The sequence below is a fragment of the Lepidochelys kempii genome, chromosome 5 (genome assembly GCF_965140285.1).
Source record: "Lepidochelys kempii isolate rLepKem1 chromosome 5, rLepKem1.hap1, whole genome shotgun sequence".
Taxonomy (NCBI): Eukaryota; Metazoa; Chordata; order Testudines; family Cheloniidae; genus Lepidochelys; species Lepidochelys kempii.
Window position 1 is genome coordinate 62,339,575 of NC_136384.1, and position 21,633 is coordinate 62,361,207.

At 45.5% G+C, this 21,633-nt stretch overlaps 1 protein-coding gene across 9 annotated transcripts in view; it reads left to right on the forward strand.

Annotated features, from left to right (window-relative positions):
• Positions 1 to 19,003, forward strand: part of CAST (calpastatin) — a 114,372-nt gene extending 95,369 nt beyond the window's left edge. For all 9 annotated transcript variants that reach the window (XM_073344562.2, XM_073344560.2, XM_073344563.2 and 6 more), the window contains 6 exons: positions 8,047 to 8,139; positions 9,042 to 9,095; positions 9,841 to 9,930; positions 13,093 to 13,182; positions 14,488 to 14,559; positions 17,650 to 19,003. In XM_073344562.2, coding sequence (XP_073200663.1) covers positions 8,047 to 8,139; positions 9,042 to 9,095; positions 9,841 to 9,930; positions 13,093 to 13,182; positions 14,488 to 14,538 — 378 coding nt within the window. In that variant the 3' untranslated portion in view covers positions 14,539 to 14,559; positions 17,650 to 19,003. The remainder of the gene's footprint in view (positions 1 to 8,046; positions 8,140 to 9,041; positions 9,096 to 9,840; positions 9,931 to 13,092; positions 13,183 to 14,487; positions 14,560 to 17,649) is intronic.
• The last annotated feature ends 2,630 nt before the right edge of the window (positions 19,004 to 21,633 follow it).

A 21,633-nucleotide genomic window follows, 5' to 3' on the forward strand; every position in this document is an offset into this window, starting at 1 on the left:
GATATAGAGTGTTGTATTCTTCAATGCTCTTCCTGCCATTTCTTTGGTTGGCTAAAGGTTATTAGTAGAAAATAGTGGAAAATTCTGCTCCCAACTGCAGGGATTAAAGGCCCAAACCTGAAACACTGAAGTCAATGAAAGATTTGCCATTGATTTCACTGGGGAAGAAGTAGGCCCATGGTACAGTTTTTTTTTATTTTATTTTTTTGCTGCAAAGTTTATAACCTTTAGCAGCCTAAGAAGTTGCCAAACTGACTTTGTCCATATGTTTGCACACTCTACAGCAGAGGTTTTAAAACTGTGGGGCATGCCCCCTTAGTGGGGCGCACCCCCATAGTGGGGTGCACAGGAACACTCAGGGGAGTTAGTGGTGACACCAGATGGCTTGGGCTTCAGGTCAGCGGGACTTGGGGAGGGAGTGCCCCTTCCACCCCCTAACTCACCTCTTTTTGTCTGGTTTGGGGTGATGCAACTCAAAGCGGGGGCTCAGCTCAAAAAGTTTGAAAACTGCTGCTCTGCAGCTATCAGCCTAAACTCCCAGATTTTTCAGGATGTTGCAGTTCCTGATATTCTTGGCCAGTTAGGTTGTATGTTAATCAGTTCCTCTCTGGTATCTTCAGTTCTGTTCTCTACCTCCTGTAGCCTTTAATTCAGAATGTCAACATTTTGAAGGAGCCCTGGCTTAAAGTCTTAGCTTTCCCTCTTAGCAGCTCAAAACAATTAGTGTTTTTGACACATTAGACAAGACCAAATTATACACTCACTGGAATGCCACTGACACCAGTAAGATTGTACAGGTTAAAAATAAGTTCAGAATTTGGTCTCTAATTTTTAAATAATTTTGTAAAGAAAGTACTGTATACAGTGATATTAAATATCCTGCAATAAATTGCCCCAAAGGGTGTCCAACAAACTAAGAATTGATGTAATAGATTAATTATATTTTGAATGTTGGCAAGTGACAGCATGAGCCCTGGGCTGGAGATAATTTGCATGTGTTAATCATCAAGCCCAAAACTTGGTATCTCTGCATCACAGTACAGTACACACATGTTAACTGCTATACCTTTTTTTTTTTTTTTAACACAGAAAATGTTTATAACAAATTATGATGCTTTGTTTTCCAGTAAAAAAGAGAATTCTCTAAATTCTTCTTCGAGTGCTTGCTCATGTCCATTCAGCTTAGGTGTGTGTGTTCACCACATGCACTGGTGCCAGAAGCTTTTTCCCTCAGCAGTATCTATAGGGGATCAGCTCCGGTGCCCCCTGGAGTGGCGCACATGTGCTGCAGTATATAGGGCACCGCTGGTGCCCCCCACCCTTAGTGACAATGCTGGAACTGTTGCTGCTTCAGCTAGTGCTGTTGCTGCTCGTTCGTACAAACTAGTTATTTCTTGTATTGTAGTGCATATAATTTTCTGTTAGTGTTTATAAATCGCTTAGCTATAGTTCGAGACTTCATAGGCCCCGAATGGGACTTTGCCTCGGATGGGGCATGCCCTGGTCCCCAGGCTTTAAGCCCTGCAGTCACTGCAAGAGCCCCATGCCTGTTAGTGATTCACACAGCAGTTGTCTGTGTTGCTTGGACGAAGGGCACATTAGTGAGAAGTGCAAAATTTGCAAGTCCTTCAAGCCAAGGACTAAGAAGGAGCACTATATTCATTTAAGAGCACTCCTTGTGGAGTTGGCCCTCACCCCGGCCCCATGGGGACCCTCCGCTGGCCGGCACTGGTCCCCATTCGTGGTTCCGACCAAGAAGCTGAAGAAGGTGGGGCGAGGCTGGTCTCCAACCTCCTGCAAGGGAAAGGATAAAACTGGGTGTGAGCAAGGTCCCGTGCCAGGCAACTCTTCACCAATGTGAAGAGGCCCTGCAGATGGCACAAGGGATCATGTCCCTCCCAGTGCCGCCTACACGGCTCCTGCAGTTCCCCAGTCACGGGGTAAACCTGCGTTCAGACTGCTTTGGTCTCCACCTCAGTGGCACTGTTGCAGGGGACATCCTGCCAGCGCTTGCCCTCCCGTAGCCACCACGCATCTGTCCGAGATAGGCAGATGCAGCGCAGCCCCATTTGGGCACTGGCAGAGAGGCTCTAGGTGCAGCTCGCCGGCTACTGGGCACAGACCTTTGGAGGCATGCACCCCCCGGCAGGAGTTCTGGTCCCGGCACCCAGTATTTCCAAGACTGCGGTACCTCTCCATGGACCCGTTGAGGGATCGACGTTACCATTCCTCAGACCGTCAGCAATCCCCTGGGAGGGCATCGCTGCGTGTGGGCGCTTCCCAGCATCAGGCCCGTTCCGACTCCTGGTCCCTCTCCTCATTCCGGTACCGCTCATCAAGTGTGAGACATAGATCACTGGCTCCAAGCCGTCATGGATCCGTTGAGCGTCCTAAGACCCCGTTCCAGATCGGACTCTAGGCGGAGTGACCGGCACCGGTTGGGACAGAGCTACCGGTTTGCTCTGTCCTGGTCACCTGGGAGTGACTGCTCAGGATCCAGCCTCGGTTCAGAGCGAGGTTCCCTGACGGTGGGTCAAGCTCCAGTACCGGGTATGCTGTCAGCACTGAAACTGGCCCCACGGCGTCAGGCACAGTGGCTAGTGCCATAGTACCCCTGGAACCCATGTGGGTTCACCCAGCCTTCCCAGGCTGCCCGCTCGGTTTCTGGAGTGTCAGAGAGACCAGCTTCGGGTGCGAGGATCCCGCAGGTCAAAGAGGGAACAAGCCACTGGACCACCAATGGTTGTGGAGGACCCTACAGCACCAGCATCTTCCTCGTTATCACCAGACAAGTGTATAGCGAGACCCCCCTCCCCCAGTTTCTCCGGATGACGCTAAAGTGCACCAAGAACTACTGAAGAGGGTTGCTGCCAACCTGGGTCTTCAGGCAGAGGAGCTAGAGGCACCTTTGGACTCTCTCTTTGATGTGCTCTGCTCCACAGCACTGACCAGGGTGGCGCTGCCCTTTCATGCTGGGGTCTCTAAGTTCATTAATGCTCTGTGGTCATTAATCCCTCCTCCCTGCCACCCATCTCCAAGAGGACTGAGTGCAAGTACTTTGTGCCATCCAAAGGCCACGAGTACCTGTACATCCACCCTGCTCCCAACTCCCTAGTGGTAGAAGCTGTTAACCACAGGGAGCAACAAGGTCAACTTGGGGCTACCCCTAGGAACAAAGACTCCAAGAGACTAGACTAGTTTGGGCATAAGGTTTATTCATCTTCTAGTCTCCAGTCAAGGGTGGTCAACCATCAAGCCCTCCTGGGACGCTATGATTTTAACATGTGTCATGCCATGGCCAAGTTCGAGGGCTCTCTTCCTAAGGCTTCTAAGAAGGACCTCCTTGGAGGAGGGCATGACTGTGGTCAGGGCGACACTCCAGGCATCGTCAGATGCGGCGGACACTGCCGGCTGAACCATAGCCTCGGCCGTCACCATGCGCTGAACAGCTATTTGTAGTGCTTGTAATAAAGTGACAAGCTATAAAGCGCTGAAAGCTTGTCCACAGAGGCTCAGCAGTCGATGCAAGACCTTCTCTTCGATGAGCAAGCCCTGTTTGTGGAACAGATGGACCATAAGCTCTACAGCCTAAAGGTCTCCCACACAACCCTTAAAACACTGGGCCTGTATGTTCCTAGCCCTGCCCGCAAGCAGTATAAGCTGCAGCAGGCTCAGGGCCAGGGGAGCCACCCTCACCAGGAGCCTCCCCATAAGAAATCCAGAGGCTATAAGCAGCGTCCTAGCAAACAGCCTTCGCAGGCTTCTCAGTCGAGCTTGACCCGCAATAAGCAGGCGGGCAAGTGCTCATTTTGAGGGTACTCCCAACGGCGACCTACTGGACTGTTCCCAGGACCCTCCCTCCCCTATTTTTTGCCCACCGTCTTTCTCCTTTCCTTCCTGTGTGGGCATCTAGAACATCAGACCTATGGGTCCTCAATATGGTGGCATGGGGTTACACCCTTCAGTTGCTTTCTACCCCACCATCCCGCGCTCCCTCCCCGTCCCTCTTCAGGGACCCTTCTCACAAGAGTCTCCTCGTGCAGGAGGCACAGGGGTTACTGCAGCTAGGTGTGGTGGATGCTGTGCCTCCAGAGTGCAGGAACAAGGGGTTCTATTCCTGTTACTTTTTAATCCCAAAGGCCAAGGGCAGTCTGCGACCTATACTGGACCTGCGGAACTTGAACCACTTCCTAGTGAAGCTGAAGTTCTGCATGGTCTCCCGGCCTCCATCATCCCCTCCTTGGATCTGGGAGACTGGTACACCACCCTCGATCTGAAAGTTGCGTACTTCCACATCACCATCTTCGAGGGACACAGATGCTTCCTCCGGTTTATGGTAGGTCCCAACCACTGTCAGTTTGTGGTCCTCCCATTTGGCCTAGCAACAGCACTGAAGGTATTTACCAAGTACATGTCGGTGGTGGCTGCTTACCTGCGACATGGGGGTATCCAGATCTACCCATACCTCAATGACTGGCTAGTCAAGGGCAGCTCCAGGTCCAAAGGGCATGTTACAATGCTGTTAGCCACCTGCCTTTGCCTCAGCCTGTTTGTAAACAACAAAAAATCCACGTTAGTTCCGGCACAGAGGATAGAGTCCATTGGAGCAGTGCTCAACTTGACCTGCACCAGGGCGTTCCTGCTGCTGGAGAGATTCAGGGCACTGGTGGACCTCATTGCGGAAGTCTCCACGTTTCCCTCTGCATACTAGGTCACATGGCAGTGTGTGCATATGTGGTGTGCCACACCAGGCTCTGGATGCGACCCCTGCAGCTATGGCTGGCTGTGGTCTACTCCCAGTCCAGGGACCACCTGGAAAAGGTCTTTACTGTACTTACCTCGCTGCGATCGTGGACCGACCCCGGAAAAGTCCTGGTAGGAGTCCCCATCGACAGCACCCCTCACGAAGTCGAGTTGGTTTCAGAAACGTCGGATGGGGGGCGCACCTCGGCACCCTCCAGACCCAAGGTATGTCGTCCCCAGAGGAGTCGATGCTAAACATAAACGTCAAAGAGCTCAGGGCGGCGTGCAGAGCATGCGCAGTCTTCCTCCCTCACCTGTCAGGCAGAGTGGTCAGAGTCCTCACGGACAAGACAGCCTCGATGTTCTACATCAACAGACAAGTGGGTGCACAATCCTCGGCCCTTTGCCAAGAAGCACTCCGTCTCTGGGACTTCTGCATCGACCACAGAATCCATCTAGAAGCGTGTCACCTACCAGGTGCCAAGAACACGCTAGCAAATCACCTAAGCAGGGACTTCTCCTCTCACCATGAGTGGATGCTCCACTCAGTCGTAGCCGGCATGATCTTCCAGAGGTGGGGAACTCCCCAAGTGGATTTGTTTGCCACCAGGAAGAACAGGGGGTGCCACAGGTTTTGCTCCAGATGGGGTCTGGGCAAGGGCTCCCTCTCCAACGCCTTCCTCCTGCTCTGGACAGGAAGCTTGATGTACGTGTTCTCTCTGATTCCGCTCATCAGTAAGGTCGTAGCCAAAATCAAGAGGGACAAGGCACAGGTTATCATAATCGCCCTGGCATGGCCTCGCCAGCACTGGTTCAGGATGCTATCAAGCTTGTCAATGATCCCTCCCTGGTCCCTGCCAAACCGACCAGATCTGCTGTCACAGGATCACGGTCAACTCTTGCACCCCAACCTCACGTCACTCCACCTCATGGCGTGGATGTTGCGTGGCTAAACACTGAGGAATGGGCCTGTTCGGAAGGAGTCCAGAAGATCCTCCTCAAGAGTAGAAAGCCCTCGACTGGCAAAGTAGATGAGATTCTCTTGCTGGGCGGTCAAACAGGGCATCTCCCCTTCGCATTCTTCAGTGCAGTCGATCTTAGACTACCTGCTTCATTTGAGGAACCAAGGACTGGCGCACTCCTCTATCAGGGTGCATTTGGCAGCCATTTCTGCCTTTCATCACCAATCAAGGGGCAGACTGTGTTCTCCCATGACATGACTGTCAGGTTCCTCAGAGGCCTCGAAGGCTTTTTCCTGAAGTTCGATCCCCGGCCCCTCAGTGGGGTCTCAGCTTGGTTCTGTGCAGGCTCATGGGTCTGCCTTTTGAGCCTTTGGCCTCGTGCTCACTGTCTCACCTATCATGGAAGGTAGCTTTCCTGGTGGTGGTGACATCAGCAAGGTGAGTCTCCAAGCTGCGAGCCCTGACCTCAGAATCACAGTACATAGAATCATAGAATATCAGGGTTGGAAGGGACCCCAGAAGGTCATCTAGTCCAACTCCCTGCTCAAAGCCTTTCTGTAAGTCTATACATGGCCTTCTATAAGGACAAGGTCCAGCTCTGGCCCCACCCAGCTTTCCTTCCCAAGGTGGTGTCTACTTTTCACATGAGCCAGGACATCTTCCTTCCAGTCTTTTGCCCTAAGCCCCAGGAGAGTAGTGAAGAGAGGCGCGTTCACGCTTTGGACGTAAGAAGGGCCCTGGCTTTCTACCTAGATCAGACAAAGCCTTTCTGTAAGTCGACTCAGCTTTTCATCTCTACAGCTGATAGGATCTGTATTTCTAACTGGATCACCTCTTGCATTCGGACCTGCTATGAGTTAGTGGGAGTCCCTCTGCCGCCGATCGTCAGAACCTACTCGACCAGAGCGCGGACATCTTTGGTGGCCTTCCTGGCACATTTCCCAACCCAGGACATCTGTCGAGCCACGATGTGGTCCTTGGTACACACGTTCACAGCCCACTTTGCCATCCCTCAGCAGGCCAAGGATGATGCTGGGTTCAGTGGAGCTATGTTGCAATCTATACATCTGTGAACTCCTACCCACCTCCTGGGGTACCGCTTGGGAGTCACGTTGGGAGTCACCTACGTTGAAATGGACATGAACAAGCACTCGAAGAAGAAAATACAGTTACCTTTTCCATAAATGGTGTTCTTCGAGACGTGTTGCTCATGTCCATTCCACAACCTGCCCTCCTTCCCCGCTGTTGGCATTTCCAGCAAGAAGGAACAGAGGGTAAGTGGAGCCGTTGGCTCCCCTTATACTGTGGAATGTGCGCACCACTCCAGGGGTCACCAGAGTCCGTCCCTTACGGATACTGTGGAGGGGAAAAACTTCCAGCACTGGTGCATGTGGCAAGTACACACACACACACCTAAGCTGAATGGACGTGAGCAACACCTCTCGAAGAACACCAGTTACGGAAAAAGGTAACTGCCTTTTTTTGACTGTAAATGGCTAGTTATTTTTTAATATGTGCTGAAGAATATACATATATCTAATCAAATACCACATAAAGCAGCCTAAACAAAAACATACAGATTTGATTGCAGAATGAATGCTTCCCTCTTTCATATTGCATTCAGAAATAGTGATCTTAATCATCTTCATCTTAATCATATTTATGTTTAAAACCATCTCTGGCTGCAGCTAATTCTGACTGACTGTTTCCTAACTAATAAGAGACACAGACCACTGACATTTAATTGTGATATTTGGCTGACAAGAACCTTGCATTTTACATTCTGAGCATGGCTGAGGAGCTGCAACACAAAGCAATGGCATTATAAGAATGTTAACCTTGTGTTTGAACCAGTGCAGTAGGTGGATGAGTTCTAATGTGGTGGCATACTGTGTTGAACACTTAGTAAGCAGTTGAGTTGTTATCTTGCTGAGAAGCAGAACTGAAAATGTATTTGAAGAAAATAGTATCTGTTGTCATTTTGGGATTTTTAACATATTAAAATGGTATATCTGTTGAGAGGCAACAATTTTTCAAGCTTTATACCCACAATGCAGGGTTCATGGTTAAACAAATGTATACACATTTCCACTGATGCCTCAACTCTAGTGTATAAAAATGTTGTTTGTTCTCCTAGAATGTTTATCTAAAAAAGTACTTTTATAAGACCTCCCACTCAAAAAATTCTCTGTTTAATAAAGTCATCCTAGCATATCTGTTAGTTTGGGTCACCTATTGTATGATATGCAATTACAGAAGCAATAAATTACAGATTACTCTTACTAGACCCCATCATTCCAATGGAGGAGATCAGTAAGTGTTGTTTATTTCATATTCTTAGGAACGTGCTAAATCTGAACACCACGAAAAACTTGGGGACAGAGATGATACAATCCCTCCTGATTACAGGCATATTCTGGATTCAGATGAGCAGGTAAACAGACCAAGTACCTCAGTGGCTGCATTCTGAATTTAAGTTCAGTCATCTTAACACAGTGCAACAAGTCAGTTTTCCCATCAGTAGAGTTGTGTGAGCAACCATTGGAGTTACATGAGTGACTCATATCTATTGGCATTACCTATATAAATCCCCACAACAAAGATGGGAGAATAAATCCCCAAACCATTATGTGTCTGATGCAAAGAAAATGGACTGTTCCTTTTACATTGATCAAAATCAGAATGGTTAAGCCACTTCAACCAGCCATCAGTGATCAATGCAGCCAGGAAGTACTGGGATCCACCTGGCTGAAAATCAGGCCCAAGGTGTCTCAAGTTGAGCACCCAAAAACAAGGCACACAAAACTAGTGGACACTCTTGAAAACTTAGGCCTTAAAATCATTGTGACTATTATTCCCTTCTCATCTTAGTAAAGTATTGTAAGATCCGTGGACGAAAAACATTACATAAATACTGTTGTTTTTGTGGAACCTGTAAGAATAAAGTCTTGTGAAGCTGTCACTCATTTTACTGAATCACTGCCATGCCAAGGGAGTGAAAGATCTTGCTCAACAAATTGGAGCCAGACAAAGTGTATCCCAACCAATTCTCTTCAACTGGAAGGATACAGGGGAGATGCAGTGTCTTCAGGGGGACATTAAAGCAGGGGAAAAACATGAGATCACAAGAATCTGTTGAAGGAGGCTGTGTAGGTATAATAAATGGATTATGAAGTAGATAGGACAGTAAAGCATCATAAATAAAATTACTGTGACTAGTAACTAATACTGTCAAGTGAAGAATGTAAGAGCCTATTTTACTTTCAGTTTGATTCATCAGCTCAAACTAAGGGTTATATAATAAATGCAACCATTTCATCCTATCTGCTTTTTAAGGGTAAACCAGTAAAGCCAACAGCAAAGGAGGATGTGAAACCCAAAGAACCAAAGGTAAAAGTCATTACAGGTTTATTCTGCACTGATCCCTTCCTGACTGTGCTTTGAATCGAATGGTGTTCTAAGCAATGTTGTCTTTGATTCAATAGCACTGTATATTGCAAATTCTCAAAAATGCTGTTGAATAGATGTCGAAATATTGTGCTTATTTAAGTGAGAGTAAATACTTTCAAATGGGCAACTCTTATAATGTAGATATTACACATACAAAACTACATTAAAAGAATGTTAAGTTTGTAAAGTCAAGTACTGAAAAGTTCAGAAATGCCAGTATTAAGGCTGCATGTACAGTCTGGCAATCAAAAGTAGGCAGACCTACCAGCTTCACCTGTAATAAGAACATGGGGACCAAGATTTTCAAAAATGAGTTCTTAAAAGAGTATTTAAGAACCTAAATAAGTAGCCTCACTTTCAAAAAGTGCTGAGCATTAATAGCTCTTATTGATTTCAAAATAGTAGCATTTTTTGAAAATGAAGAAACTGGGTTAGGTCCTTAAATATGGATTTGGGAGTCAATTTTTAAAAATTTCAGCCGTGTGATTTCAAGGAGCTGTATCTACACTGGGAACAGAACTATGCTGTCTGAACAGCTTTATGGATTGGGCGTAAGTGCTAAGGATTTTTTTTTTTTTTGGTTGGTTGGTTGGTTGGTCTTTTGCTTTAGTTGATCATTTTAGAGTCCAATCTGTGACTCCTTTTGCATTCTATGCTTTATGACTGATGATAGTTTCTATTGCAGAAGCCTACAGATAACTCTGCAGCTATTGCTGCTCTATCAGGGGACTTTGATAATTGTGCAAAAACTCCTGCCACACCACAAGACTCAAAGGTAGGACATTTTCTCCCAAAGGATTTGCAAAATAGTGTATTTGCAGGACTGCCACAGGCATAGGTTTGCATTACGTTTCTTTGTTTTGGCTCTGTTTGTGTTTAGACTTACACTCTCCCGTATAAGAGCATTTGAGAGGGTAACTTAAAGGGACACTATCAAGGCTTCATTGTTGGTCTGACATACTTTTAGAAGAAGGGTGAGAATTAACTGGGTTCAAAAAATAACTCAATAAATTCATAAAATCATTGGCTATTAGCCAAGATTGTCAGGGATGCAACCCCATGCTCTGGGTATCCCTAAACCTCTGACTGCCAGAAGCTAGGACTGGATGACGGGGAATAAATCACTTCATAATTGCCTTGTGCTGTTCCTTCCCTCTGAAGAATCTGGCACTGGCCATTGTCATATGAAAGGATACTGGGCTAGACCATGGGTATGGTCATTCTTATGTTCTTATCCAGGGGATCCCAGTTTTTTCAGTTTTCTTCCTTGGATGAAGATCAGGAGGAAATAAGAGTAGATATATAAGTAGGGCTGGAGTTGGGTGTGGCCTTGACAGTGAAGGATAGGAGGGAGGGATAGCTCAGTGGTTTGAGCATTGGCCTGCTAAACCCAGGGTTGTGAGTTCAATCCTTGAGGGGGCCATTTAGGGATCTGGGGCAAAAATTGGGGATTGGCCCTGCTTTGAGCAGGGGGTTGGACTAGATGACCTCCTGAGGTTCCTTGCAGCCCTGATATTCTATGATTCTATTCTATGAAGACAAAAATCCTATTGAAATAATTTTCAGAGCAACAAGAGAGGAAGGTGGATTTCAGTAGCAGCATTTGTATAGACTGGGGTGGGGCAAGAGGAAACGGGGAGGCAGAGAGAAGAAATCTTGACTTTATTACTGCAAGAATGACCAAGGCTTAGGGGTAGGTTGGAACAAAGAGGAAAGTGAAGGTGTCGTAGAAGTATTAATGGAAGGGCAGACTTGACAGAGTCTGAAGAGAGCTTGGATGTGTGAGGGAGCAGGGGAGAGAGAGAATTCAAATACAACGTCAACATTGCCAGCCCATTTGTTGGGGAGGATAAGGGAGTTGACAGCAGGGATGAAGAAGCAAGAAGAGGATTTGGGATGAAAAATGAACAGGTCAATTTGTATCATATTGAGTATGAGACTGTGGTAGGACATTCACTTGGAAAGGTCAAAGATGCAGGTGGAGATGTGAGACTGCACAGAATGGGAAAGGCGGGTGGTAGGGAGGTACGTTTGGGAGTCAGCAGCATAGAGATGGTGCCATAGATAAATCTTTGGGAATGGATGCTGCTGCTCTGGAGAATATAGAGGGAGATGAGGGAGCTGATATGCGACTAAATCTGGAATTGGAGAAAAGCACTGTGAATGTCAAACTTCCTTCATGCTTGCTGTCCCCCTCAATCCACTTGGGCTGAGCCAGCAAAACAGCACTCTCATGGCCTTTTGTATCATTGGAAAAATGGATCCATTCTAAATAGCTCATTTGACGTGACCAGAACACACTGGGGTGATTGGGGGATATTAAGTGCTAAGTTTCACAAACTGTGTTGTTAGATTTTCTAGAACTGCTCACTGCTGGCTAAATTAGGCTTCATTTAGTCAACCCCTATATCAATTTCTTTGCTCCGATTTGCAAATAACCACCCCTAGCTCCCTCACCCACAGACAGAAGAAATCGCATCACCTGAGTGGGTGAAGAGCCTTCGTTCTCCACCGGCTTCCCACAGTCACAGCACTGTCTCCATGCCAGTTCTTCCCTGCCTCACTCCTGGCCACCTGATGTGATCCACTTCCCCTGCTTGTTTCCAGCCTCGGGGTCAAATTGGGAACTGGCAGCAGTGGAGGGTGTCACTTTAGGAGCACAGTGTGGGAGAGGAATGGGGACTCTCAACTGGGAAGAGGCAAATATGGTTGGGATTTTGACCACCTGAGAGTCTGGACTCAGCCTGGCCTCCCAGCAGTCAAAAATGAATTTTCCTGCCCAGCACAGCAACTTCTACTGGCCTCCTTGGAAACTGAGCCAGTTCACAAGCGACCCCTGTGAGTTATCTGGTTTTCTCAAGGTTAAGACGTAAAACACCCAATTACTGAGAGACACATACCAGTAATGTCCCATTTCAAACATTTTCTGTGATTCTGTCATGTGATTTCTTGTTTGTTCCATGCTGCCAGTAAGAAATGCTCTATTAAACTGCAGGATACAGTTCCCAAAAAGGGAGGTGATTCTGTTTCCAGAGAGGCCCTCTGACTAAAGCAGAACAATAGGAAGCTGCCTGGTCGCCTCCTGGCTTCGGGGTGGAGACAGCGACAAGGTTTAACTACATCTCTCTTTCCAGTGATGGAGAACTTTTCTCAGGACTCCCCAGCATTGATAGGAGAATAAACAACAAAATTCCCTTTGTTACATGAGTTCAACCTTTGCTAAGTACATTAAATAAAATATATTCCTGAACTGTAAATACTAATTTATTAGTTCTCATTCACTGCTTGACAATGCATCCTGTTCATCTCCTCCAAATAAACTTATTTTTTTCCACTAGGACAAGAAGAGTGGTTGTTTGGGGCTGTTCTCTGGACTTGTCTCAGATCTCTTAGCCGTTGTTGGCACCGATTTTTATGACTCTGTACCCTGACCCATTTAACCTTTTCCTTAACCTGACCCTTTCTCACACTGTATCTGATTCAAGTGTTAGCCTAATCCTAGAAAGAAACTCTTTGCTTGAGTAATCAACAAAACTAAATGAGAGTAACTTATTTCTTTATCTTTCCAAAACCCTTTCTTCCTCAGCATGCACACACAACATGAACCGTACATCTTCAGTAAGGCATCTAAAGATATGATGTCTAAATAAATGGTTCAAGTCCCATAAAAATATAGTTTGTCTGTCTGTGGAGTGAAGGGCAGATTCTCAGGTGCAGTGCACCTGCTTTGTACTGAAGATGGAATCTGGCCACGTAGCCAGTACAATAGGCCACCAGACGATCAGCTTCATTATCTCTGCCCTTTCTGCTGCCAGACCACAGGGCTTCTCAGTACTTAGACAGGGATGTAGCCCAAATATTCTAGATTCTATTTGATTCTGGAAGATGGTAACTCTTCTTTTTCTTTGTTTGAAAGTGAATTTGTTTCTGATGACAGGTGTCAGGATTAGAGGACAAAAGTGGAAAGGAAGCTGCCACCACAAAACCAGCCACAAAGGATGGTGGAAAACCTGAAGATCCTAAAAAGGTAGAACTAAGTCCTAATATGAATAGGACTGGATTGTTGAACAATATGAGTGTGGAGATGGGAAACTTGAATCTGGAACCATTTTATTTGGACATTAGCGTTTGGGGAAAGTGTTCTCAAATAATAGGTTCTGTTTGACCCACTTTTGTATGTATGAAAGGGAGTGGCACTTAACTATTTCTGGAGATGCTGTGGACCTGCTTTGGCTTAAAAAGGTGTCTGCTTCAAAGGAGGGTAAATCCCATGCAGCATACCAGGTAGATGTGGGCTCTATCTAGTCATATGTTCCTCAAGACACTCAAACTCCTCATTCTCACCTTCAGAGCTTCCTGCCCACAGTCCTGTGCTTGTCTGTCACAGCCCTCCTCACCCCACTCCCTTTGTCTACTTCTCCCACTTGTGATTCCACCCCTTCTTTCATCTCCTTTGTCTGGAGCAACCTTTCTCCTCTCCTGCTTCCAGTAATCTTATTCTCGTATGTCAAGTCCCTCGTCTTCTCCCCTTTTGTCATATGTTTTATCTAATCATTAAATAAAAAAATCTGTGCCTGTATATAAATATGTATGCAGAATGAATTTGGTGGATAGGGAAAGTGTGTGAATTTTTTATGTAGTGCATGTCTATAGATGGATATATACTTAATATAAGCAAAACCGCAGAAAGGACCCCAAATGTTGCTTGGATTTTCAGCAACCCATAAAGGATCATAGAAACTGGAATTAGACATGGAAAAGACCTAGCCCAGTTAATTAACTGATCTACCATTTATTCCTATGAGCCAGACTTATAACATCATGTATATCATATTTTTTCAGTGATTGTGATGAATGGCATTTTTCTTTACCAGGAAATTTGCTTTCCAAGGCTTTTGTTTAACAACAGTTGAGCTGATTTGCAAATTGTAATTTAAAAGCATTGCATCAGGAGCATTTTATACTAGCAGTTAGGAGGACATTTTCTAATGTTAAAAGTTGTCTGGCTGCTGATAGCTATTGCCTATAGCTATGGCCCAGTAGATGTCAAGATAATAGTGAGGGAGGAGATCAGCCACACATGCCAAAATAAAATATGGGATACAGAAAAATAAGGAGAAATGGACCCACATGAAGTTACAAATACATTTTGCAGAATGATGGCCTTTTTTTTTCTTCTCCCTGTTACTGCTGATGAGCATGTCTCACAGATGCAGATCATTTAGATGCTGTCATTATCACTTCTAATCTATAATTGTTATGTTATTTTGATTCTTAATCTGAAACAGTAAATTATAGCTCATTCATGCTGTGTTTTACTTTTCCTTTTTAGGCAAAGGAGCAGTCCTCCAGTGCAAAATCCGAGAGCCAAAAAACAAGTTAAACTTTAATATTACAGTATTGGGTAAGATTTCTCTTTAACCCATTGTCTTTATGGTAACTAAGAGGATCTGCTTTAATGAACCATAATTACATTAATGAGATGAGACCATTTGACAAGCCCAACTGGAACCAAGTTGTAGTTCACTTTTAGACCAAATACGCAGGACTTCGCTGTAGAGAATCCTAGACAGGAAATCCCTGCTATCTCCTCTAGCACAGGCTCCTCTCAAATTCCACCAAACCAGAATAGAATTGGTTCCTGCAATTCATTTGCAAGAGCTTTTGGATAGTTTAATTTTAAATATTTCAAGTGATGCCACTGCTTCCTTTGTGAGACCATTTCACCAACTAATAACCTTCACTGTCAAAAAGTTATTCCTAATAGTCTATCTAAAGAGTCTTTCTTCGAGTGCTGGTCCCTCGGTGTATTCCACTGTGGGCATGCACGCGCTCCATGTGGCCAGAGAAGTTTGAAAGCGTGTCCGTTGGTCTACACATGCACACTTGCTCACCTCATGCCTCGGACTGAGGAGATAAAAGGAGTTGCAGACTGACGGCCTCTTCAGTTTCTTCTCAGCTCCACATGGGTCCAGGTTGGAACCTCCAGTGTCCAAAGCTTCAGCTTTCTCCTTTTTCTGTGAACATATCTACGTCTGTTTATTGGTAAAGAGTTTTTGAAGTGTTTAGTGTTTATAGTTTTATCTGATAACCATAAGACACTAAAGCTAGTTAGCCTCCCCATCATGAGAAGCCCCCACCCCCGTTCCTCATGTGGGGTACTGGACTATGCCCAGGACACAGGGCTTCAAAATTTGTGCTTCCTGCTCCTTCTCAGTCAGCGACAACCACCAACACTGCTTGCACTGCCTCAGGGAAACCCACAATACGCCACCAAGGTCCGCTGTCTGGTATTAGTTCCCCAGTGATACACAGAAACAGCAGAAACTTCACTTTAGGAAGCATCTAATGAACAAGCCATGAGGCTGCAATCGGGCCCAGGCCAGGGAACCCTCTCACGCCACCCTGTACATCTGCCTGACTCAGCAAGGAGTGTGCCTTGTACCACGACATCCAACTCAGGAGCAAGGGAGTCCACATGTATGCCTCACTGGGGTCTTGTCAAGAGAGCAGGGAGCATTCTCACAAGCATGAAACTAAATCCTCCTTCAAATGCACTTTGAAGAAATCAGATTCAACCCTGCCTAAACTGAACAAGTCTCCAAGCTCAGCCCAAGAGAACTTAGTATGTCCTAAGTCCTAGGGGTATGACAAGAAAGATCAAAAGTCTAGGGCTCCGTCAGCACTGGATCGTGACCAGGCAGCTGTGGTGCCTCTTGTACCACCCAAACACAAACCCCAGGGTCTGTTGGCACCAATGAAGAGCGGTCACTAAGAGCATCAGTTATCTGCGGTACTGACTGTATTCCATGGCTATGGCACAGACTGTCTCTGCTGTGACTCCTCTAGTTCAGGCAAACAGGACCCCTCACGCTCTGGGAAGAGCTGAGACCTACGCTCCTCCTGAGGACATCTTCACTTTCCCAGGTCCAGTGTCTCCTGCTCCATTGGGTCACTCCCTCTCATCCATCCACGCATTATGCTTTTGACTTCTCCGCTGATGCATCCTCTGGAATGGCAGTCCTTCGTTCGGCTCTGCCATCTGCATCTTTGCACCCTTCTACTTGAGTATAGCTTGTCAGTCATCCACAGCAGAATACACATAGGGACCAGCACTCGCAGAAGAAGAGAAAGATACTTACCTTATAGTAACTGAAGGTGCTTTATTCCACTACCTGCCCTCCTTGCTGTCTGCTTCAGATCACTGTTTTGTTCACAGTGGAAAAGGAAGTGGAGAGGAAATCTCTCTGCTCCCCCTTTATCTCCATGGTGAGAGGCATGAGGTGAGCAAGGGTGCATGTGCGGACCAACAGACAATGCTTTCAAAATTCTCTGGCTGTGGAGCTCATACCTACCCACAATGGAATACAGATAGGGACCACATCTTGTAAAACCTCCAGTTACTATAAGATAAGTAACTTTCTCTTATGTCTTTATTCCTAGATATACCCTCTAGTACGATGATACTTTATCTTGAGATTTACACCCTTAAAATATGCACAGGCAATTATATTAACTGTTAGTCACCGATTAGTTATATGTAAGGCCCTACCAAATTCACAATCCATTTTGGTCAATTTCATGGCCAGAGGGTTTTTTAATTAGTTGATTTCATGTTTTCAGATGTTCACATTTGAAATTTCATGGTGGTGTAACTGAGGGGTCCTGACCCAAAAGGAGGTCATGGGGGAAGGGTTGCAAAGCTGTTGCAAGGGGTTGCGGGATTACCACCCTGCCTTCAGAGCTGGCTCTGAAGGCAGTGCAGAAGTGAGAGCTTTCTGCAGCCAGGGGAGGTACCTGGAGGTGTGTCTGATCTCCACCTGAGAGCAGCCATGCCGGGGAAGAGGAAGTCCCATCCCTCCACAGACTGGCCGGGATTAGCAGTTGGAACCTGGTACATGGTAGGAACCCCTGGGTGGGGTGCCCCCAGCCCTGGTCTTGCCACTCCCTTCCAGTAGCTAGATATCATAGGGAAGGTCTGATTTCATGGTCCTTGAAGTCTTTTTCAAGGCTGTGAATTTGCTAGAGCCCTAGTTATATGGTATGTATTTAGACCTTTTAATCTTTCCTCCTAATACTGTCCCCAGAGCCTTTAATCATGTTTGTTGCTCTCTGAGTCCCTTCTAACGTGTTGATCTATGTGTCATTGATGTCCCCAGAAGTAAACACAGTTTTCTACGTGTAGAGACATGGTGAAATCCAATGTGAGAGAGTTTGGTCATTATCTTCAATGGAGCCAAGATTTCACCCATAGACAGGACTTATCAGTTCTCTGTATATGCAGCCCAATATCATCTTTGTCTCCTTTTGGATTATTACACTGCATATGATAATACCTAAATCACTTTTGGTATTACTTCTTCCTGGGATTCTTTCTCTGTGTTGTGTATTATTATCCTCAGATAAAGTAGCTTATGTTTTTTCAAGTTGAATTTCTTTTTACATGTCGTATGTTTCACTGAATTTCTTCTCTGGAACTATTTTTTTCTTCCAGGTGATCGGCACATAGTGTAAAAAGTCTTCATTCTGCTGGTGGCAGTTATTCCCAAAGAACAAAAGCTAATGCAAGAGCGTGAGGTTATTCTGAGTGGTTTTTGTACAGTGGTATTTGCTGGAGGTTTTTCATATCATATTTCCAGGAATGAATTAGGGTGTTTTTTGGTTTTTTTTCTAATCACTCATGTTATTGTATTGATACATTTTGAAACTTTTTTTGTAATTTCTTCAGTTCTGAGAGGGAAAGGATGCTTTATATTTGTAAGAAGTCTATTTCATAAGAACTTAATAGCAATTCCAGAAACAGCCTGCAAATTTTTGCACATAATCTCCACATAGTGCCTGTAAATGTCAGTAGAGTTCTCTAGGTATGTGCTAGCATTTTTAACATTGCAATGAATGCATTAAGCATTCTAGGAATGTAATGAGTTTTGGTTATCCTTGGCCTTTCTAGGCTGGCTGTATAAGGTATTTCTTTGGATGAATTATTGGTGAGAAATCATAGGTCAATCACAGATATTTACAGGATGGCAAATTAATAGATGTATCATCTCATGGACTCCTAATAATAAAATGTCAAAAGTCTGGACAGTGCCTTTGTTGCAGTGTAAAAAAGAGTCTCCATTCTCTCAAATTACATCACTACAACTGTACTCTTATCCTCTTTGTGCCAGGAGTTTCCTGACTACAGATGCTAATGCGAGTCACCTGCACTCCTGGCCATATCATACTGCAAGAGAGGGAAAGGGGGGCCCTGGAACTTAGCAAGAGTCAAATGAATGGGAGCTCCAAATCAACAGAAAGTGTGGCATTTCTGCAATAATACCAAGTCTCTGCCTCTCCATCTTCTATTGAAACTCCCAAAATGGGGTGCAAGAGCAGAGCAGAAGTTAATCCTATAAGGAATGGCATTAACTTCCATGAACTATATTTACATGGTCCCCAGGGAAACAGCTGGCAAAGAGCAGCCGTTCCCTGGCAACCACATTGTAATGCTGAAGATGAGGATATTCTGTGAGCTGTTGCAGATGTGCTACTTTCCCCAGTTTCTGTGGGTTTTTCTCTTCTTTGTGCCTCACAGCAGAGGGAAGCATAGTGCTATAAGTGCAAGATTCTGGTGTCCTTACTCACAATGAGTAACACTATAAACAGTTTAATTGACTTCAAGGAACTACTCAGTGAGAGGTAATGGTGGATGAAATGTTAGCCAGGATTTCAAAGTCTGGTCCTATCTATCTTGTGTTCCAGACAACCATTTTCCAAAGACCTAATATGGAGGATAATCAGAATTATGACAACCTGACAGTCTGTATTGAGAGCCTGTGTCACACTAATAAAGTTTTTAGAATGTATTACTGTGTATGTCCTATTGGTTTTATCATCCTATTTCCAATTGTGTATTATTGAACAACTCACTAAAGACAACAGAAGTATGTCCGGTAGAAATCATTTAAAAAGTAGGCTTTGGGGTATTAAAAATGAATGCAGTGCTTTGTGCAAAATCAGTTAAATGTCTGTCATCAGATCTTCATGAAAACCAAATGTATTAACACCATGAACGTAAAATCAATTCAGAGATATAGCTACTATTCTTTTTCTTTTTCATGTCCATCTAGAGCATACTCAGTCTTCTCTTTTCTGCAAGTAGTTAGTTACTTTGTAGTTGTATAGTATAGTTAGTTTTAGGTGAAAGGATTGTGTGTTTTCCCTCTCTTCCGTATGGGAGACTTGTCTTCTCCTGACAGGGCAGGCCTCTTTTGCCAGGAGGCTGTACTGATAAGCAAGGGGATTCCAAGTGTGTCTGTTGCCTGGGGGAGTCCCATGTCTACCAGAAGTGTTCCTTCTGTTTGGCCCATAAGTCCAGGGCTAAGAAAAATGAAAATAAATCTCGGACTGTTGGCCATGGTGTTGTACCAATAAAATAAAAACCAGCAGGATCTTATTAAAGGGAAAAAGGCAAAATACCACATTTATTGTGAATACAGAAAGAATCATAGTAAGCAGTTAGTTATAGTTATAACATTCCATTCAATCTCATATTTAGTCACACATTCATTCATACAAACACACACACACACACAGGTTCTGCAAGGTTGTTATCATAGTTACCAGCCTTAGAGTTGCTCATGCCAAGCCACTGGCCAGGTGGCCTGGACATGAGGAGGGAGCAGGGCCTTGTCAGATGCTCATCTGATGCTCCTGGAAGTTGGTTTGCAGAATCAGACCCCAAAGTTCTCACTTTTTACAGTCTATTTTTATAGGAATTTCTTCCTATGCCAGTCTATGGGAATTGCTTCATCATGCTGTTGCTGAATCAATCAGCAGATAGCACATTCCTGACGGCTCCAAGATGTTATCTTGTTCTTCGGTTCTCCCATCCTTGAGGCTGTTGGGTGGATTCCAGTCTGCCCTCCGGGGGGGGTCCTCTGGTTATTTCCAATTGACGCCTTCTTCAGCCGATAGACACTGGATTCTTAGGCTGGCACCTCCCTGATCATTCAGTTATTATCCACACCAAGCATCCATCCACATACATCCTCTATCTCTATTTTAATCACTATTGTTAATACAACAAAAGGGCGGGGAGTCTCTGGGTGTTGTTTCTGTTGTTAGAGTATTGCTTTGAGTCTCTCTCTCTGTGAACTGCTTTGAGAACAGACTCTGTCTTAGAATGTACTAACACAGTTAGCAGCTTGCAAGTTTCACACATAGAGGGAGAGAAAGAGTACCAAAAACCAAGAGACCTCTTAATTAGTAATACCCTGGAATTTAAACTCTGGGGAATCAAACTCATTTGTGATTTTAATACAGAACTTCTTTAATATGATCCAACAATGGATTGCTCCCAGCAAACACCTTCTGAGCCAGGTCAGGAGACCCCTTCCCCCCAGCCCCCATACAACTGTCCCCAGACAGATGCAGCGGGCTTCAACCTCAGGGCATGCTGCCCCTCAGGGAAAGGGAAGTCTTGGGAGCCTGCTGGGAAGACTCCCTGAAAGAGGAACACAGACTATATCTAAGGAGCCAGCTCCACAAAGAGACCAGGTCCCCCTCGAGGTCCTCGGTCCCAGAGAGTACCATTAAGGCCAAAGATGCTTCCTTTGGTACCGGCAGGCCCAGGAAGCTTCAAGGAAAGGAAGCACAGCCCCAATAGGGCACCTGTACGCTCTGCCAGTAAGGAGGGTACCATTGAGCACAGGGTACCATTGAGTTTGACTCAGCTATTGGCACCAAAGCAACCCACTCAGCCATTGGTGCCATCATGCCTTAACCCAGCCATTGGTACTGATGCAAGCAGCTCAGCTGGGGGTACTGGTGCAAGCAGTACCTTCAGCACCAAGCAAACATCAGTGCCTGATACCTACCAAACCTGCAGTATGCCTATCATCATCAGCTTCGGCAATCTCGGCTACAGCGTCTGTACCAGATTCTTTTCTGGTACTGCAGGAATTCTGATACTTGAAGAATCTCCCTGTGTTGGATGAACCAGTGTCTCTGTGGTGGGTGGGCACTGAGTATCTCTTGGTGCCAAGACCTCGGTCTTTGAGAGGCCGTTCTTGGCACAGGAATTGGTAAAGGACTCAAATCCTCCCACTCTTCTGGATTTACAGCTGAGCCCTTAGTCCACCTCCCTTACTTTGGTGACTGCCTTGTCCATTTCCACCAGGCTTGGGAGCAGAGAATCATGGATCAATGGGTCTTGGAGGTCATAACATCGGGTTACAGTTTTTAACACTCCCTTCCTTTCACCCTCTTTCCCCATCCGTCTTCAGGGATCCCTCTCACAAGCTTCTACTGAGGCAATAGAACCAGTCCCTTCTTCTCACAGGGGTAGGGGGTTCTATTCAAAATATTTCCTAGTGCCAAGGAAGGACGGAGGTCGGAGGCTGATCTTTAATCTAAGGCAGTTAAACAAGTTCATGAAGCCTCAAAAGTTAAGGATGGTGACTCTGGCAACTGTAATTCCTTCACTTGAGGAAGG